The 21624-nt window shown below is 32.3% G+C and overlaps 2 protein-coding genes across 2 annotated transcripts; one reads left to right on the forward strand and one right to left on the reverse strand.

The window, feature by feature from the left end:
• Positions 1-16839: 16839 nt before the first annotated feature.
• LOC139898007 (cysteine proteinase inhibitor A-like) lies at positions 16840-17205 on the reverse strand. The gene has a single exon (XM_071880718.1). It carries the CDS (start codon positions 17203-17205, stop codon positions 16840-16842), a length of 366 nt encoding a protein of 121 aa, XP_071736819.1.
• A 2121-nt stretch (positions 17206-19326) lies between these two features.
• Positions 19327-19833, forward strand: LOC139898018 (uncharacterized). Its single transcript, XM_071880729.1, has one exon. The coding sequence runs from the start codon at positions 19327-19329 to the stop codon at positions 19831-19833; it is 507 nt and encodes a 168-aa protein (XP_071736830.1).
• The last annotated feature ends 1791 nt before the right edge of the window (positions 19834-21624 follow it).

The following is a 21624-nucleotide window of genomic DNA, read 5'->3' on the forward strand; positions in this document are numbered from 1 at the left end:
ATGAAACTTAAATAGTCATTTTATATATTTAAATATATTTATTAGATTTTATTAGAGTAAATAATACAATAAATAAAAATTTATATTAAAATTTATATATGATAAAAATATACTTTTATATATCTCGAGAAATATCTTTGTGTCACATATTTATTTGATAAGATAATAATGATAATAATAATAATAAATAAATAAAAGTTGTATTATTTTGTAATAATAATAATTATTATTATTCTACTAATAATAATAACAATATTTATATTTACTAATGATGATAACAATTATAATAACATGATTATTCTAATCATGATAATTTTAATGATAACGATACTTTTTATTATTAACTGTAATAATAATAATATTTTATAAATATAATAATTCTATTCAAAATGACAATTTTTAATAATAATAATACTAAAATGATAATAATAATAATGATATTTTATAATAACAAGGATATTTCTATTAAAATGATAATTTAAAAAAATGATAGTTTTAATATTAATGATACTTTTAATAATAATGATCACGATAAAAATGATCTCCGTTGCGTCTACGTACCTTTCCTGCATTAAATTAATGATACTTTTATATTATTTACTCTATTAAATCTTTTAAAAATATTTAAAAATATAAAACGACGATATTTAAACTATATATTAATCATGTATGAATTTTGGAAATCATTTTGAGTCAAATTGACTTTTGTTGACTTTTGCATATTAGTCTCGAGCATTAGGATTGTGATACACTACGACTTGACCTAAATTGTTAGACAAGTATTGACCAACATATAAATATATATAATTAATATAGGTTCGTGAATCTGAGGCCAACCTTGCACTTGTTCAATGACGTTATATGTATTTTTACTACGAAATACAGTATGGTGAGTTTTATTTTCCTTTTTACCCTTTATATTTTTGGGATGAGAATACATGCGAAATTTTTATAAATGTTTTACGAAATAGACACAAGTAATCGAAACTACATTATATGGTTGAACGATCGAAGCCGAATATGCCCCTTTTTGCTTGGTAACCTAAGAATTAGTAAACCGATCTACTAATTGACGCGAATCCTAAAGATAAATCTATTGGGCCTAACGAACCCCATCCAAAGTACCGGATGCTTTAGTACTTCGATGCTGTTTTATCATGTCCGAAGGATTTCCCGGAATGATAGGGGATATTCTTATATGCATCTTGTTAATGTCGGTTACCAGGTGTTCAATCCATATGAATGATTTTTGTCTCTATGCATTGGACGTATATTTATGAGAACTAGAAATGAAATTCTTGTGGTCTATTAAAATGATGGAAATGAATGATTATGATAAACTAATGAACTCACCAACCTTTTGGTTGACATTTTAAAGCATGTTTATTCTCAGGTATAAAAGAAATCTTCCGCCGTGCATTCGCTCATTTTAAAGATATAACTTGGAATCATTCATGGCATATTTCAAAAGACGTTGCATTCAAATCGTTGAGTTAAGTAAATATTATGATTAAGTAAATGACAAATTAGATCATTTATAGATGGATATTACGAAATGGTATGCATGCCTGTCAACTTTCGATGTAATGAAAGTTTGTCTTTTAAAACGAATGCAATGTTTGTAAAATGTATCATATAGAGGTCAAATACCTCGCGATGTAATCATATGTTATTGTATTCGTTCTTATGGATTAGGACGGGTCTTTACATGTGGTATCAGAGCGGTGGTCTTAGCGAACCAGGTCTGCATTAGTGTGTCTAGCTGATAAGTCGTTAGGATGCATTAGTGAGTCTGGACTTCGACCGTGTCTGCATGTCAAAAACTTTGCTTATCATTTCTAGTCGAAAATCATCTGCTTATCATCCTTAGGAAATTACCTGCTTATCATTATTAGTCTAGACACGTCTTGCTACATTAATTGCATGAGTAGTGTATAGACAAAATTCATATCTTAGCGTAACTGCTAAATCATATCTTATCATATCTGTTACTTTAAACTTTGCCAGAGATATCCCGCAAATTCATCCGTAATCTATGAAATCTTTTGATCTATATATATAGATATCCGATGTAAATAGAATACCACCCGATAGCCGGAAAAATCATTTTATATCGAAAAATCCTTTATCCAATCATACGAAATGGAATTCGTCGTTAGTTCAAGTCACTCGGATTCCAAAATGGAATCACACTCTAGCTCCAAAAGCAGTGTGACCGGAATGGATCAACCAATCAGTCATCACCTATTCTGGATGAATTAGGGATGGGTTCGTAGCCACCTCTATCATTGAAGACAAGAAGAAGGCGATCCTTTCCATCCACCACATTGCCCTCTTGACGAAGAACCTGAAGCACTTACCGGTGAACCAATCCGAAACACCATTTTCTCTCTCATTTCCCAAGTATCTCGTCACGATTATATACTACATCAAATTCTAGATTTTATTTATCCGCTCGTTCAAACTGACAATCACCCCGGTGTAATAGAAGAAGTCAACGAGCTTCGTGCTCGGGTAGTGGCTTTGGAGAATATGGTGCAAAGGTTACAAACACCAGTAGCAGCACCAGCAGCATAACCAGTACCACCATCATCAATGCCAAAAGTACCATTACCACCCCCAACCACAACCGCGTCGTAAACCTCAACTTCACAATCTGTCCCACGAGCATCAATGTCATACGCACCATAGATACCAAGGAGTACCAACAACAATAAATGACGAAGTATTAACTCATAACTTCATTGGAGAAACATTCCACTACAATTATGTAATCTCTAAAGTCTTAGAGATTATCTATTCTAACCCTAACCATAAATCAGATGAGTGAATCGAAATAAGAGAAGGAAGAGTAGAAACCCTAACAAGAATGATGCGTGATTTATAAGCTAGACTTGTTTTACCAACAGCATCAACAGTACCGTAGCATCACCATCACAGTCAATGCCGTCAGTGTCATCAGAATCAGCAGCACCTATAACATCACAAACTCCGTCAGTTCAAGAAATACTGTGGACATCATTACAAATCAATAACGCGTATATTGTATCAACGAGTTATGAAGTATTAACTCATTCCCTCTGAAGAAATTATATGTATATTTTATATATATAAATTTTGAGATCAAAATAAATCTTTCTGTACTAAGCTATTATGTATGGATCTTAACTACTCGGTTAATTCATATTACTAATATGCTATGATGTACATCCTTCGTCAGCAACTTAACCATCATTAACTACAATCTCTGTTTTAATTCAATGAATTCCAGCTCATAATAAATCAAGTATATTATTCAAATATATGTTTGATTTTACACTTTCATCATCGATGTACTCGAAACTTTTCTGATAACATTATTCATACCTTGCAAAATTCACAAGAATTCCACAACCACCAACAGCATGCATCAACAAATAACGAAGTATTATTTCATAATTTCAATTTCATTTGATAAATACTCCGTAAAAGTTATGTAATTTTTTAAAGCCTTTAGGGATTATTCAATTCTAGTTTCAACCGTAAATCGAATGAACTTAATTTAGTGTTAACTCATTAAAATATATGTTACATCTGAAGAAAGTATATATATATATATATATATATATATATATATATATATATATATATATATATATATATATATATATATATATTCATAAAGACTGTAATAAAATTCTTTTGTACAAAATATTAATTGTGAAATTTTTTTTAACGGGTAGGTAATACCAGAGATATATATATATATATATATATATATATATATATATATATATATATATATATATATATATATAAATTCACAATTTATATGTTACATTCTTCGAATCTGATTCAGCAATAATCAACTATACTCACTACTCTCACAAAAATATACATTCTTTTATAGAAATCAAAACAACCATTCTCAACCAAATTTGATTATGTATTATGATTTTGACAAATCAAAATTTAAGTCAAGATTTAACTGGTATCATCACTCTTAGATTCCTACATCTTTCAAAGCTATACTTTGACTTCAAAACTGTGCTAGAACATCATATGTATATTAACGATTACAATACGTGTTCAAACCCCTCAAAATTCCTGAACACACTACAAACAATGAATAATCGAGATGATGATCCAACCACATATTACCCACAGTTATGTATTTGAAAAGCTCTCGAAACCAAAGTCATAGTTTAACACGTATCCGTGTCAGATCCTTTGGCATTTATCAACAAAAATAACTTTGTGATTCCTTTTCAAATTAGTTAGTTTGGTCACAGCTCCAGAAAGTCAACTTCGACTTTTCAGTTGAAACAGTCTTATTATAACCTTGATATAGACATTGCCCTTTCATCATCATTACCGGAGAACCTTTTATGTCTCACCACATTAGCAATAAACTTACCAACAACTTCACTAATATTTGACTTTCTTAAAAATCATTATATTTATCGAAACCCCATCATTTACTCATCCGCATCTTGTAACAAGAATTGTCATGCCAATTACTGAGAATCAGCAATCAGTATTTTCAAATCTTGCAGCATGTCTACGCCAACAGTTATAGGTGTATAACTATCTCCTAGACTTATATACTTCGAATGTGAAATTTCTAAAAAACACCCTAAACTGCGAATTAGTTCTTCGAAGTTTGGAAAATGCTGATGAAGCAGCAAAAAAAACTGTAAACCACTTTAACAGTCAAAAGTTTGATGATAAAGAATAGTGTGTTGGAAAAGCCCAGAAAAAGAGAAGGTTTGGAACTGGAAACGGATTAAACAAACCATGAAGGAGGCTGTGGACAAATCACAAAGACTAAACCTGCCTTTAAAGAATCCAAATGATTCAGTGTCTGCTGAAATTATTATCAAATACCTTGCTCCTGACTCTAAACCCTTGCGGATAATATTCTTCATCATCCTCTGAGATTAGAAATTCTAAGATATCATCGTATCTTTCATTATAAATATCCTCCATATTTCTGGAGAAATTTTTATAATTATTAATATCTGAAATCATTTACCTCTTCGCGCTATCTATATTAAATCATAAAAGAGACTATATTAGTTTCTAAATTCTGAAACTTTCGAGTTTAAAATAGAAATATTTTTGAAGTAGTTTTAGGAACTGAAGCATGAGTTAGTATAATATAATGACACTTGATCAATGTGATTATATTACAGTAATTCATGCTGAGTTTCTAATGAAACATGATGATTCATAGACCATACCGTCATCATGTGCCATGTTACACGACTCTTGTATTCTACTTAATCTCTAAAAATATCAAGAAAATATTTTCTTGATGATTCGATCTTTTCCGAGGTATTCTGATAATTTGACAAATCAAGATCGTGCCATTACGATTTCCTTCTTAGAACATTAACAATGTTTATTCCGAAATTTTTATCTGCGAATTATGGACCATTATAAGCGGTACTTACTCGCAAGAAGAAGAAACGAAAGGACAAAGCTCCGAAACAGAAATTGGGATATAAATCCCAGCAAATAAAAGAGAGCATTAATTGGAGATGACAATGATTATAGAAGACAGAAGCAGTGACATCAAAATATAAGGGAAGATATAAAACCCAACAACCACCCAGAAATTATAAATCGTATATGTCGATGCATATAGCAATATAAAGACACGGGAGAACTAGAAACACTATAAACCCAAGAGTATAGTAGAAGTAAATAGATTCTTCCGGCGGTAGATGAAAAAGAAGAATGACTGATATGAAGGTTATGAGTATATTAAGAATCAGAACTGGATGAAGCATATTAACAAATGTTTTAAAGTATGAGTTGAGGAAGAAGGAATAGAAGGTGTGATTTGTAAGGAAACAAAGGAGGTGGATTTATAGTAAAATATCCGACAGAGAAATCAAAACAGATGATCGCATTTAAAGCGGATCCTAATTCCCTTGATTACCAAAGAATCAAATCTTACTACGAAGATTTTCTCCAAATCTCTTGAACTTGGAAATCAATCCTATCCACGTCAAAAGATATGATGAATCTATATATACTCATTTCACTCTTTTGGTGATAGTTTCACTCGCACTCTTCACAAATTCAAATGGTTTTATCCTTATTACTCAATGATGAGAAAACCCTAATCTTTAGCATATATGCGTCATAAAAACATACTTATTGTCAGCCATGACCAGCCCAATCAAATTTCGGGACGAAATTTCTTTGACGGGTAGGTACTGTGATGACCCGAAAATTTCCGAACAAATTTAAACTTTATCTTTGTATTATTCCGACACGATAAGCAAAGGTTGTTAAGTTGAATCTCAAGAGTTTTAAACTATGTTTGTACATTCATTTAAACCTCGACAAAATTCCAATGATTCACGAACCATTAATTGAACGTATATGATTATATATGTATATGTGTGTATATATATATATATATATATATATATATATTATAACTTGAAAACTTTAACAAAGTATTAGATGAGTAATACTTTACATGAACGTAATTATTTCAAGATATTTATCAGCGGAATTAAAAGACAATATCTAATGATTGATTTATCAGATACATTGTATGATTACGAGTCTCTGTTGAAAGGTCTACTTTGATTTAAGAAACCTTTCCTTTTTAACGGTATTCGGAATGATTGGTAAAGTGATTTACAAGTAAGAACAAAAGTGTCAATTAACGGTAACTGGATAAAAGTTAGTAGAGATTCCTGCTTAATTTTCAATGCATGCTTTACAATAACTTTCTCGTGACTCTTGATAAGTTAATTATTTAACTTTCATAAAATTAATAGTAAGAACATGAAATGTAAATGGATGTCGACAAAATAAGCAAATGGATATGTTGATTTAAAACGATTTCATACGTTTAATTGTCCATTGGACTTAACCCTACGATTCACGAATAAACTGTAAGTAAAAACTGGAAACCATTATGACTTATATATTGTATGATTTTACTTTATGAAATGAAAATGTTTTATGATATAACAATTTTATTATTTAAACCTTTGAATAAAATGATTTTGAATATAAGTAGTTTTGGAAAACTAAACCTTATAGTATTATTTGATTTAGTTTCAAACGTATGAAATTTTTTTTCGATATAATAGAATTTGATTATAAAATGTTTTTATGGATTTTAAATGTTATGAAAATTAAAATAAAGAAAAAATAAAGATTTCTAATGAGCACTAAAAGACTACAACATTTCATCTCAAGATTACAAGTTAAAATGATGGAAATCACTAAACCTGCGCACTCGCACGAGAAAAATCATAACTAAATCATACGGATTCGAAACAGGGTGATTCTAGTGTCCAAACGACCGTAACTCAAAAATCTACAACTTTCATGAAGTCACCATATGTTGATCGCATACCCATCTACGCGAAACGCGTAATGTTTCAAAACATTACGCAGAATTTGTAAACTTTAAGCGAAACGTTTAATGTTTACATAATTGAGGCAGCTTTACTGTTTTTTAGTATTCTTCACTATTTTTCACTATTTAAACACATTTTATATATATTATATTTTTATATTATATTATTATATTATTTAAATTATGATCAATCATCGGTTAGGTGAGGATCAATTCCTTTAAAGCTCGAGCATTTTCATTTTCTGATTCATTTTTCACCTATCACTCTATATTGCTCCGTATTACATATATTATTTATTTATTTTAATTATTAATATTATTATTAAAGATTATTATTAATCTTATGATATCAAAAATTAGAGGTATTATTATTATTATTATTATGTATTATACATAAAATACTACGACAAGGTTCTGCTCAAGTGATTTCAAAAATGGGTTTTTCGAGTAGGATAGGGCTAAGGAAATTATGGGTTATAGCTATGGAGGTGATGGGTATGATTCATTGGTATGCTTGTGAGGTCAATTTAGTGTTTATCATCTCCGTTGCGTCTACGTACCTTTCCTGCAATATTGAATCTCAATATTGATACGTGAGTACTCATAACTTAACTTTTATATATCATTGGTGTATCCCTGACTAGTGCTCGAGTATATAGGATTATGCATGCTTGTATTTTTTCTTTTTTCGTTAAATATGTTATGTTGAATCCTAAATTAGTTACATATGCGGTTGAGATAAGGTATAAGATATGCATGTCATTGGAAAGCTAGCAAAAAATTAACAACTTTTCATTTAGATGTCGAATGGTTTCGATGAACGGATTAGAAGTTATAGTCAATTGAATTTTTGTATTATTATTAAAAATGATTATTATTATCGTCGTTATTATCATCGTTATAATTTTTATCTTATGATGATTATTATTATTATTATTATTATTATTATTATTATTATTATTATTATTATTAAAAGTATCGTTAGTATTAAAAGTATCATTTTAACAAAAATTATCATTTTAATAAAAATGTCATTGTTATTATAAAATATCATTATTATTACTATTTTAAATAAAATTATTATTTTTAAAAGTTAATATTAAAAAGTATCGTAAATATTAAAGTTATCATAATTAGAATTATCATTTTATCATAATATTTTTTTGATATTTTTATTAATAGAATAATAATAATTATTATTACAAAATAATACAACTTTTACTTATTATTATTATCAAGGTTATTTTATCAAATAAATATAATATAAATACCGTAATAGAATCTATCATAATATTTTTATAATATTAAATGAACTTTATAAATTTTACTACTTAAGATATATAAAAGTATATTTTTATTTATTAATAAATGAATTATATTATTTACTCTATTAAATCTTTTAAAAATATTTAAAAATATAAAACAACTATATTTAAACTATATATTAATCATGTATAAATTTTGGAAATCATTTTGAGTCAAATTGACTTTTGTTGACTTTTGCATATTAGTCTCGAGCATTAGGATTGTGATACACTACGACTTGACCTAAATTGTTTGACAGATATTGACCAACATATAAATATATATAATTAATATAGGTTCGTGAATCCGAGGCCAACCTTGCACTTGTTCAATGACGTTATATGTATTTTTACTACGAAATACAGTATGGTGAGTTTCATTTGCCTTTTTACCCTTTATATTTTTGGGCTGAGAATACATGAGAAATTTTTATAAATGTTTTACGAAATAGACACAAATAATCGAAACTACATTATATGATTGAATGATCGAAGCCGAATATGCCCCTTTTTGCTTGGTAACCTAAGAATTAGTAAACCGATCTACTAATTGACGTGAATCCTAAAGATAGATCTATTGGGCCTAACGAACCCCATCCAAAGTACCGGATGCTTTAGTACTTCGATGTTGTTTTATCATGTCCGAAGGATTTCCCGAAATGATAGGGGATATTCTTATATGCATCTTGTTAATGTCGGTTACCAGGTGTTCAATCCATATGAATGATTTTTGTCTCTATGCATGGGACGTATATTTATGAGAACTAGAAATGAAATTTTTGTGGTCTATTAAAATGATGGAAATGAATGATTATGATAAACTAATGAACTCACCAACCTTTTAGTTGACATTTTAAAGCATGTTTATTCTCAGGTATAAAAGAAATCTTCCGCCGTGCATTAGCTCATTTTAAAGATATTACTTGGAATCATTCATGGCATATTTCAAAAGACGTTGCATTCAAGTTGTTGAGTTCAGTAAAGATTATGATTAAGTAAATGACAAATTAGATCATTTATAGATGGATATTACGAAATGGTATGCATGCCTGTCAACTTTCGATGTAATGAAAGATTGTCTTTTAAAACGAATTCAATGTTTGTAAATTGTATCATACAGAGGTCAAATACCTCGCGATGTAATCATATGTTATTGTATTCGTTCTTATGGATTAGGACGGGTCTTTACATGTGGTATCAGAGCGGTGGTCTTAGCGAACCAGGTCTGCATTAGTGTGTCTAACTGATAAGTCGTTAGGATGCATTAGTGAGTCTGGACTTCGACCGTGTATGCATGTCAAAAACTTTGCTTATCATTTCTAGTCGGAAATCATCTGCTTATCATCCTTAGAAAATTACCTGCTTATCATTATTAGTCTAGACACGTCTTGCTACATTAATTGCATGAGTAGTGTATAGACAAAATTCATATCTTAGCGTAACTGCTAAATCATATCTTATCATATCTGTTACTTTAAACTTTGCCAGACATATCCCGCAAATTCATCCGTAATCTATGAAATCTTTTGATCTATATATATATAGATATCCGATGTAAATAGAATACCACCCGATAGCCGGAAAAATCATTTTATATCGAAAAATCCTTTATCCAATCATACGAAATGGAATTCGTCGTTAGTTCAAGTCACTCGGATTCCAAAATGGAATCACACTCTAGCTCCAAAAGAAGTGTGACCGGAATGGATCAACCAATCAGTCATCACCTATTCTGGATGAATTGTGGATGGGTTCGTAGCCGCCTCTATCATTGGAGACAAGAAGAAGGCGATCCTTTCCATCCACCACATTGCCCTCTTGACGAAGAACCTGAAGCAGTTACCGGTGAACCAATCCAAAACACCATTTTCTCTCTCATTTCCCGAGTATCTCGTCACGATTATATACTACATCAAATTCTAGATTTTATTTATCCGCTCGTCCGAACCGACAATCACCCCGGTGTAATATAAGAAGTCAACGAGCTTCGCGCTCGAGTAGTAGCTTTGGAGAATATGGTGCAAAGGTTACAAACACCAGCAGCAGCACCAGCAGCATAACCAGTACCACCATCATCAATGCCAAAAGTACCATTACCACCCCCAACCACAACCGCGTCGTAAACCTCAACTTCACAATCTGTCCCACAAGCATCAACGTCATACGCACCATAAATATCAAGGAGTACCAACAACAATAACTGACGAAGTATTAACTCATAACTTCATTGGAGAAAAATTCCACGGCAATTATGTAATCTCTAAAGTCTTAGAGATTATCTATTCTAACCCTAACCATAAATCAGATGAGTGAATCGAAATGAGAGACGGAAGAGTAGAAACCCTAACAAGAATGATGCGTGATTTATAAGCTAGACTTGTTTTACCAACAGCATCAACAGTACCGTAGCATCACCATCACAGTCAATGCCGTCAGTGTCATCAGAATCAGCAGCACCTATAACATCACAAACTCCGTCAGTTCAAGAAATACTGTGGACATCATTACAAATCAATAACGCGTATATTGTATCAACGAGTTATGAAGTATTAACTCATTCCCTCTGAAGAAATTATATGTATATTTTATATATATAAATTTTGAGATCAAAATAAATCTTTCTGTACTAAGCTATTATGTATGGATCTTAACTACTCGGTTAATTCATATTACTAATATGCTATGATGTACATCCTTCGTCAGCAACTTAACCATCATTAACTACAATCTCTGTTTTAATTCAATGAATTTCAGCTCATAATAAATCAAGTATATTATTCAAATATATGTTTGATTTTACACTTTCATCATCGATGTACTCGAAACTTTTCTGATAACATTATCCATACCTTGCAAAATTCACAAGAATTCCACAACCACCAACAGCATGCATCAACAAATAACGAAGTATTATTTCATAATTTCAATTTTATTTGATAAATACTCCGTAAAAGTTATGTAATTTTTTAAAGCCTTTAGGGATTATTCAATTCTAGTTTCAACCGTAAATCGAATGAACTTAATTTAGTATTAACTCATTAAAATCTATGTTACATCTGAAGAAAGTATATATATATATACATATATATATATATATATATATATATATATATATATATATATATATATATATATATATATATATATATATATATATATATATTCATAAAGACTGTAATAAAATTCTTTTGTACAAAATATTAATTGTGATTATTATTATTATTATTATTATTATTATTAATAAAAGTACCGTTAGTATTAAAACTATCATTTTAACAAAAATTATCATTTTAATAAAAATATCATTGTTATTATAAAATATCATTATTATTACTATTTTAAATAAAATTATTATTTTTAAAAGTTAATATTAAAAAGTATCGTAAATATTAAAGTTATCATAATTAGAATTATCATTTTATCATAATATTTTATTGATATTTTTATTAATAGAATAATAATTATTATTATTACAAAATAATACAACTTTTACTTATTATTATTATCAAGGTTATTTTATCAAAAAATTATAATATAAATACCGTAATAGAATCTATCATAATATTTTTATAATATTAAATGAACTTTATAAATTTTACTACTTAAGATATATAAAATATATTTTTATTTATTAATAAATGAATTATATTATTTACTCTATTAAATCTTTTAAAAATATTTAAAAATATAAAACGACTATATTTAAACTATATGTTAATCATGTATAAATTTTGGAAATCATTTTGAGTCAAATTGACTTTTGTTGACTTTTGCATATTAGTCTCGAGCATTAGGATTGTGATACACTACGACTTGACCTAAATGGTTAGACAAATATTGACCAACATATAAATATATAAAATTAATATAGGTTCGTGAATCCGAGGCCAACCTTGCACTTGTTCAATGACGTTATATGTATTTTTACTACGAAATACAGTATGGTGAGTTTCATTTGCCTTTTTACCCTTTATATTTTTGGGCTGAGAATACATGCGAAATTTTTATAAATGTTTTACGAAATAGACACAAGTAATCGAAACTACATTATATGGTTGAATGATCGAAGCCGAATATGCCCCTTTTTACTTGGTAACCTAAGAATTAGTAAACCGATCTACTAATTGACGCGAATCCTAAAGATAGATCTATTGGGCCTAACGAACCCCATCCAAAGTACCGGATGCTTTAGTACTTCGATGTTGTTTTATCATGTCCGAAGGATTTCCCGGAATGATAGGGGATATTCTTATATGCATCTTGTTAATGTCGGTTACCAGGTGTTCAATCCATATGAATGATTTTTGTCTCTATGCATGGGACGTATATTTATGAGAACTAGAAATGAAATTCTTGTGGTCTATTAAAATGATGGAAATGAATGATTATGATAAACTAATGAACTCACCAACCTTTTGGTTGACATTTTAAAGCATGTTTATTCTCAGGTATAAAAGAAATCTTCCGCCGTGCATTAGCTCATTTTAAAGATATTACTTGGAATCATTCATGGCATATTTCAAAAGACGTTGCATTCAAGTCGTTGAGTTCAGTAAAGATTATGATTAAGTAAATGACAAATTAGATCATTTATAGATGGATATTACGAAATGGTATGCATGCCTGTCAACTTTCGATGTAATGAAAGATTATCTTTTAAAACGAATGCAATGTTTGTAAAATGTATCATATAGAGGTCAAATACCTCGCGATGTAATCATATGTTATTGTATTCGTTCTTATGGATTAGGACGGGTCTTTACACCTTCTATTCCCCCAGTCTCTCTTCAGTTGCTTCTAGGATACACTCTCCTACACCTTCCTCTGTTTCTTTGATTGCCATGATCACCTTGTTGCAATTGTAAGTCGAGTTTAGGGTTCCAATTCCTTCGGGAGTATGGAACTTAACGAGTTGGTGAACATTTGACACGATTATTCCCATTTTCATCATTGCTATTCTCCCTAGCAAGATATTATGATGTGAGGTGGAGTGAAATATGACGAAATCTAGTGTTTCTGTTCTTAATAGGAGTGGTTCCCCGATGGTAAAATCAAGATCTATTTCTCCAATGGTCCAGCATCTTTCTCCGGAGAAACCAACCAAAGGCACCCTCAGAGGCATCAAGTGAGCCTTGATAGATTGGTTAAGCTAGTCGAAGCAATGCTCATATATGATATCACATGAACTCCAGCTATCTAGGTAAACTCGATTCACTTCTATGTCTAAGATTCTCCCGTTGATGGTAATGGGTTTGTCAGATGGTGTAATCGTGTCTAAAGCTGGGAAAGAAATATCTTCCCACTCCATTATACCATAGGTTCTTTCTCAGTTATAATTTATTCGTGAGTCATTAGCGAAGCAGCTTTCAACGGACAGTATTGCGTTATTTGTGTTTAGCTTCTTTTCTTCGGGTTTTTGGTCAGACTTGTTCATCTTCGGGTTTCATATACCTTTAATCAAATGTGATAACTTTCCTGACCGGGCGGCTTCCTCTGAATATTGTCTTATTGTATACAATCATCCGTTTAATGTTCATAGTCATTGTGGAAGTCTCAACATTTACTTGTATCCCTATGCTTTCCCTTGTGTACTATCTTTGATCGAGTTTTGAAACTTGGGCGACTGTCTCGGTGGAGAGGATCTCTTTGGGAGATTTTATTAATGTTCCAAGGATCTTAGATGTAGGCTCCTTTCGGTAAGGGGGAACCTATTTCTATATCCCTTCTTTCTAGATCGATCTTCCCGGTGGTTTGGCCTTTCTCTTCGTCTGGTATTCTGGGATTCTTCGTAAACGAAGCTACTTGCAGTTTCTTTTGCATCTAGCTAAATGTAGGCTCTGTCGAGTAGAACTTCGTAGGTATACAAGAGATCTCAGCTGAGATGTTCGACTAAGGACTGGTCCTACAGTCGTATAAGAGCCCTGATATTGTTTGTGACTCTGGAGTCCCGGGATCTGCTTGGTTTCATCAGTATAGTGACCGAGGAAGGCTCTCAAACCTTCGTTGTCTTTTTGTCTGATGCTATGGGCTGTGACATGGTTCTTCTTATGCTTCATCTGTTAGCTGAACTTTAATCTAAACAGGCGCTTAAGATCTTCGAAGCTTATCACAGATTCCTTTGCGAGGGAATTAAACCAGATTCTTGTGTCACTTTTGAGAATGTACGAGTAAGCGTGGCAAGATACAGCCATATCCCATCTTGACATTCTGGCTGCACCTTCAAATATGCTTATGTAATCATCTAAACCGTCTTTCCCTTTGTAGTACTCCAGGTGAGATGGTATCTTCATTCCCCTCGACAGTGGGTGATTTTGGATGCTAGGTGTGAACAGAGTTCTCTGATTCTTCCAGAAATTGTCGATATCTACGTTAACATTGGTGTTAACACCGTTATGCGGGTTACTTGTTGCGAGGGAGTTTCCTTCGTAAACATTTTGATACAGGAGGTTCACCCATTGATTACCTCTGTTCCACCTTTGTGGCCCCGAAGGTAATGATGCATTCTGTTTATTCATCACGGGGAATATTCTCGTTGGTGGTATGACAGTATTTACACCATTTGGAATATAGGGAATGGACTTTCGAAGGTATATAGTTGCATGATGGGACCTCCAGAATTGCTGAGAGGTACACTTGTGGTGATTATTGAGTGTACTGGCTGGGAGGCTATCAATTGGCTAGCGGAAGGAGGATTTTCCTTCAGTGGAGGCTCCAGCTCTAATTTTACTTCTACTTCTTTACTTTCATATGCGAGGGTTCGTCGACTGTGAAGACGGTCCTCTTCTCGTAATTTCCTTATAACATCGTGGATATTGTCGTAGTTTTTAAGTATGAAAGTTTTATCACTAATGGTGGTGGTTCATAATCACTTCGATTCGTGGTAATCAGTATTGTAGGGGTGATTGGCGTCTGAGTGCCGATTCTTGGTAGCTTGATTTCTAGTTGTAAATCAAGCGGTGGGTGATCAAGATCTGCCATGATTTCGTGTTTTTCTCAAACATAGTGATTGTGTGTGTGGTGTCTCACGGATGGCGCCAATTGTTTGCACACTTTCCAGCGAACCATGCTAAGGAGCAAGGTTAAGTAGATCTGATCACAATATATGTTAAATTGGGGGTATGAAATGGATTGTATGCTTGTTGGCGATTCCCCGAAGGTAGTAGGAAGGTATCCTACTTTACGCCACCAAGATACGAAGGTAACTCATTGTGAGTTATATGTGTGTGCTGTATTGTGACTTGAGTGAGAACGCCTTTATCCAGAGATCATGCTCTTCTTATATAGGAATCCTCTAGGGTTTTTTCCTCAGCCTCCCATGTGTGGGTCAATCTCCAAGGTGGTCCTTAACGAGACAAGATGGACTTTCCCTTTGGTCGCCTAAGGTTTCTAGGGTCGAAGAAAGTTAGTCCAATGCATTCCTCTTTTATCATTTGGACGCTAGTTCAAGTAAACGGGTCATCCCGCTTACTTCTCCTCTTTAACATATGTAGTCTTGTGACTCTTGCTCACGTCCTTGTCCATTGGTAAGCTTGATACATCCGTGGCCAGATGTCTTCGGTATTATAGCTTCGTTTAATAGATATAGTGTCTTACTAAATCAGAAGACTAAGATCATGACTTTGGTGTATTCTCTTTTCATCTTTTCTTAACGGCAAAATTTTGCATCGGATACTCTCATTTGCGACCCACACACGCTAGGTAGGAAACTCCAAGAATTGGCCCTGGTTGCTTGGCAATTAATTGCGGGTTCCAGGTTGCTTGACAACTAATCGCGGGTCCCCCTACTAATATCTCTTAATATCTTTTAGTATTTAAAATTGAAGAGACCACGCTCTTAATATTATCACTTCGACATAATCTATGTCTTTGATCATTGGTATGCGTGATACCTTCATGGTATAGCTTGGGTTGGTTGGTTGGTAGATGATGGGGTAGACTATCATATACCTTTTCGGATGTTACACAATTTATATGATGCAAATAAATTGTTAGGTCATTAAAGGTGGGGTACATATAATCTGAAGTGCATTTTGAAATTAACGAGAGATCAAATTAAGAAGAGAAAATACACGTAGCACTTTCTACGCTTATTTACTCATTTACGCTTTATTCGTATTACATTACAAGTACCATTTATATATATTTCCTTTATATAATCATAACTTAAGCATGTTTAAAGGAAATAAGTTTTTTATATTGTATCCATGGTTTTGAACAAACTACTGCTTCGTACGCATGTGATACACCACAGTCTGTAGCCGCAATTGTCAACTTGTGATTAAACCCTGGATGGTTGTCAAACGAGATCACCTTCTCGAATGTCAGCTGGTGCTGGGATGCAAGGTTATGAGCTAAAACCGCGTACTCACCCAACTCTTCTAAGTATTGTTTTTCGGCGTCCCAAGCCCCAACTCCGTTCACTGGGTCACCATTAACATTTTGGCTAGTACGGGATGTGACACACAAGACGAATAAGGCTATTGTGGTCACAAGGAGAAGCAACCGGGGTTGAGAGTACTTGTGAGCCATTTTGGTTAAATTTGTGATACCAAATATACTCGAGGTTGCATATTTATAGTCATGATCGAACCTACAAGGCTCACTAATACGGAGTACTATTTATGACCACCACTCGAACTTAATGACATTCTCAACTGAAACCTATAGCCAGCTGATTGTATAATGTATTTCAATCGGTGAGTAAATGTTATCGAAGGTTAGGTGCATACGGCTTCTTATCTTCATATGATTTATAATTAAGCTATGCATGTGTACTATGAATATAATCTTGTACATGTAAATCAAGACATATATGTGACGATCGACAATTAAACAGCCGATCATGCATCAACAACTACGTATCTAAATAGTAGTACTAGATCGTCATATTCACGTCAAACTATATATAGAAAGCTAGCGTTATGATCGGATATGTGATTACCTTAGTTACTTGTGTATATCAAATTTGTCTCTGTCACGATATATACGTACTCATATAAAAAAAGATTTTTTTTTTTCAAAATAATAATAATACATTCAAAACATGCAAAAATAGAAATGCTGGAAACAGTTTTACAAGTCTAGTATAATCGGAGTTTAGAATTCCGGTTTGTCAGATTTCAGAAGAAATCGGAGTTTTGAAGTCCGGCTTTGGTCCCTCCCTGCTAGATTCCTGACCGGTTGCCCTACCAAACCCTAACCGGATTTTGAAGGCCGGTTTGGCAGGCTTTTCTGACAATTTCTGAATCCGGATTTTGGAACTCCGGTTTCAGCAAACCCTATCCGATTTCTTAGATTTTCATGACTGAAACGCTATCTTCTCAGTATCATAACTCATACCTTTTTACTGTTATTTATACCTCTCATATCTTAACTTCATTTACATCATCACAAAGAACATAAACATATTTTCAAAACATGAAATTGAATCTCATAAATGTTTGAAATCATCATTTGAAAACCTCAAAAACACTAAAATCACATAATCAAATGACTACAATCCGTCCATTTATGGTTAATTTTGTTTGGGGTGGCAGAATTATTTTTCAAAATGGTTGGCTTACTGGTGATGAGACAGCATTTATAAGGAGTTTTGTCATGTCTCAGCGAATTAATTGTATGCAGTTAAATAATATGGCATACAATTATGTAGGTGTCGATCAAAGAACACATTCGTTGAAAATGATATTATGGTATGTTTTCAATGATCGTAATTGCAGAAATGAACTTGTTGACGATCAAACTCTAGAAACCATGTATTATTTCTCTCAGCGTGATGAAGACTATCAAGCTCATATTGAAATTCAGTATGAGCAAGTGTTACCAAACCCACAAGTACCAAGTTTTATGAGCATGATTCAATCTTTTGAAGCTGGTCCATCTACCTCTCGCAACCACTCAACATTTTTTGAAGATCAACATGAAGAACAACATGAAAAACAACATGAAGAACAACATGGAGAACATAATGAAGAACAACATGTAGATTCTGGTGATGATGATGGTATGTCAACTGCTAGTGACCGTGCAGTCGATCACTATAGCGTTAAAGAAAATCTTTCAGATGACTCTAGTAGGGAAGATCCATTGCCACAAGAAGCCCCTGGTTCACGTTTCGGTATTCTTAGTAGAGTTGGTGAGGCTAGTTCTTGTGTATTTGACGATGACGACGAAACATCATGGGTTGTTTGGGATAAAGATTCCAATATTATTACAAAAGGAATGGTTTTCCAGAACAATGTCGAACTTTTATACGCGGTTCAGAGATGGAATATACAAAATAATAGAGAAATCATCGTTGAAGACAGTAGACTGGGTTATTGGAAAGCAAAATGCTACACCACTAGCCCAAAGTACAAAGGACATCAAGAACATAGACATTGTTCGTGAGGTTGTAGTGGTTCAGTTAAAAATAGATCGAAGGTATGGAAACTTGTTAAATGGCACGATTTCCACAATTGTTATGGAAATGTCGCTTTAAACAACAATCGTTGTTTAACATCAAGCTTGATTGCTAGCGACATTTACCATTTAGTGAAGGTAGACCTTAGTATTCCAGTGGCAAACATCCAAACAATCGTAAAACGAACATGAAAAGCGGATGTTACGTACGCTAAGGCATGGAACGCAAGGCGTATTGCAATTGAACGGATGTATGGCACTTGGGAAAGTAATTGTGCTGAGCTACCTAGGTATTTAAATGAATTACTCTATACCAATCCGAATACAATTGTACGATTCTTAATTGATGGCCCTCCGGATGAGAAAGGTGTAGATACATTCAAGTATGTTTTTTGGGCTTTTGGTCTAGCCATTAGGGCATACACAATGTGTGTACTGATAATTTGCATCGACGGTACCCATTTGAAAGGGAGTTACAATGGTAAGTTGCTTCTTGCTTTTGCGAAAAATGCTAATAATCAAGTTCTTCCAATTGCTTTCGCAATAGTAGACAACGAAACCAACGCTAGTTGGACTTGGTTTTTGGAAATGTTCCAACAACATGTCGTTCAATATAGAAAGATTTGTGTCATTTCAGATCATCACCCTGGTATCCTACATGTGATGGGGATTTATACAAGTCAATATGGGTGGGAACATAGGTATTATTTGCGTCACGTTCGTAGCAACTTAATGAAGCACTGTCCAAGAATCTAACAGCTCAAAAAGTTGTGTTGGACAATTAGTGACACAACGAATCAGATACTCTACAAGAATGATATCCAAGCAATCAAACGCGCTAGTCTAGAGGCTTGGAAGTATTTGAAAGAAGCAAACATTCGAATGTGGACCGTGTATAAGGACACAGAAAGGAGTCGTTGGGGTAACACAACTACAAACATTGCTGAGTGCGTCAACAATGTAATTAATCATGCACGTATGATGTGATGGCCCCGTCAAGTACCCTTAACGGCTCCGTCACTTGGTCCCACAGCTTGATCGAACTCTATATGAATTTATTAAACCACATTGCATTCTTTAACCAAAAAGTTTCCCAAAAAGGAAATTTACTCAAAATAAGTAGTTCTAAACAACTCAACTTATTAAATAACCAAAGTTGACCAAAACATGTCAACAAAAACCCACAAGTTTAATTAACCAAAACAATGCAAAGTTTTAAGTGTTTATCAAAATCTTCCCAATGAATGCAGATCCTCTAACACAGCGGAAGCTCAACAAATCAGGTACCTGTGAAAACATTCGAGTAAACTGTCAACAAAAATGTTGAGTGAGTTATAGGTTTAAATAAACGAATAAACTTTAGACCACAAGATTTAAAAATGTTAGAAAACATTAAACCATTATTTCATTAATCCATGAGTCACCTGGTAATCACTTAACCAATTCCACCCTTACCAAACAAAATATACACTGAACAGGTGTATCTTCAAATAATTACGAAGTACTAACACATTCCGATTATAAATTGCTAGCGCGACTAGCTCGAAATGGGGTTGTCAAACCCGATAGATCTATCCATAGGATTCCCGTTCACCAGTAGAAACCAATGATTACAGTTACCAGACTAGGAAATATTTTCGTTCAACTCATAATGAATAATTTAAATTTAATTGTCACTTGTGTCTAAACGTAAATAAAATGCATGTAATCACATTCCAAAAATAATTTACAATAGTATAAAAACGGGACTATAACTCACCTTAACGTAAACGAAGTAGTAACATAGAAAAGGTGAAATGCACGAAGTAAGTGATCAAGAATGATCACAACGCCGAGCTATAAATAAAGCAGGTCGATATAAATAACTAACTTAAGTCAAGTCTTAGTATGATAGTTATAGTACTTGTTGCAAGTAGACATAGAACAACACTCAGTATGCTTCAGTTTGATCAGAGCAGCGTAAGGACATGTACTTTCTATTTTTAGAAAGTTTCTATTTTTGGCAGGTTTCCATTACTGGAAAAATTCTATTTTTGAAAAGTTTCTATTTTAGGAAAGTTTCCATATTTACAAAGTTTATAAGTTATAAAGGTTTCCTCAATTAGAAAGTCAATAAAAGTCAACTGAAAGTCAAAGTCAACCGAAAGTCAACTCAAAAGTCAATCTCGGTCAAACATAGTCAACATTAATTTTTAAAGTATAAGTTATAATAACAATATAGGTTATAATGCTATTTAAAGTCATATATGTATAATTATGTCATAACATAAGTTTAATTAAATTAAATTGAATTAATAGAGTTAACATAAGTTTAAATGATATAAGTATTATTAATTAATAATAATTTTTAATCATATCATAAGTATTGTTAATTAATAATAATTTTTAATCATATCATAAGTATTTAATTATAATTATTAAACCATAAGTATTTAATAATTAAATTGCAATTAAATAATAACTAAGCCTTTTAATAATTAAATAATTAATTAATATTTATTATAAGTCTTATAATAATAATCTGATAACATAAGTTTAATACTTATC

This window comes from Rutidosis leptorrhynchoides, chromosome 1 (assembly GCF_046630445.1).
Source record: "Rutidosis leptorrhynchoides isolate AG116_Rl617_1_P2 chromosome 1, CSIRO_AGI_Rlap_v1, whole genome shotgun sequence".
NCBI lineage: Eukaryota > Viridiplantae > Streptophyta > Magnoliopsida > Asterales > Asteraceae > Rutidosis > Rutidosis leptorrhynchoides.

What these genes read in the sequence shown, in the direction of transcription:
- LOC139898018 (XM_071880729.1), top strand. Translation starts at nt 19,327, where the DNA reads ATGTATGGCACTTGGGAAAGTAATTGTGCTGAGCTACCTAGGTATTTA.
- LOC139898007 (XM_071880718.1), bottom strand. Translation starts at nt 17,205, where the DNA reads ATGGCTCACAAGTACTCTCAACCCCGGTTGCTTCTCCTTGTGACCACA.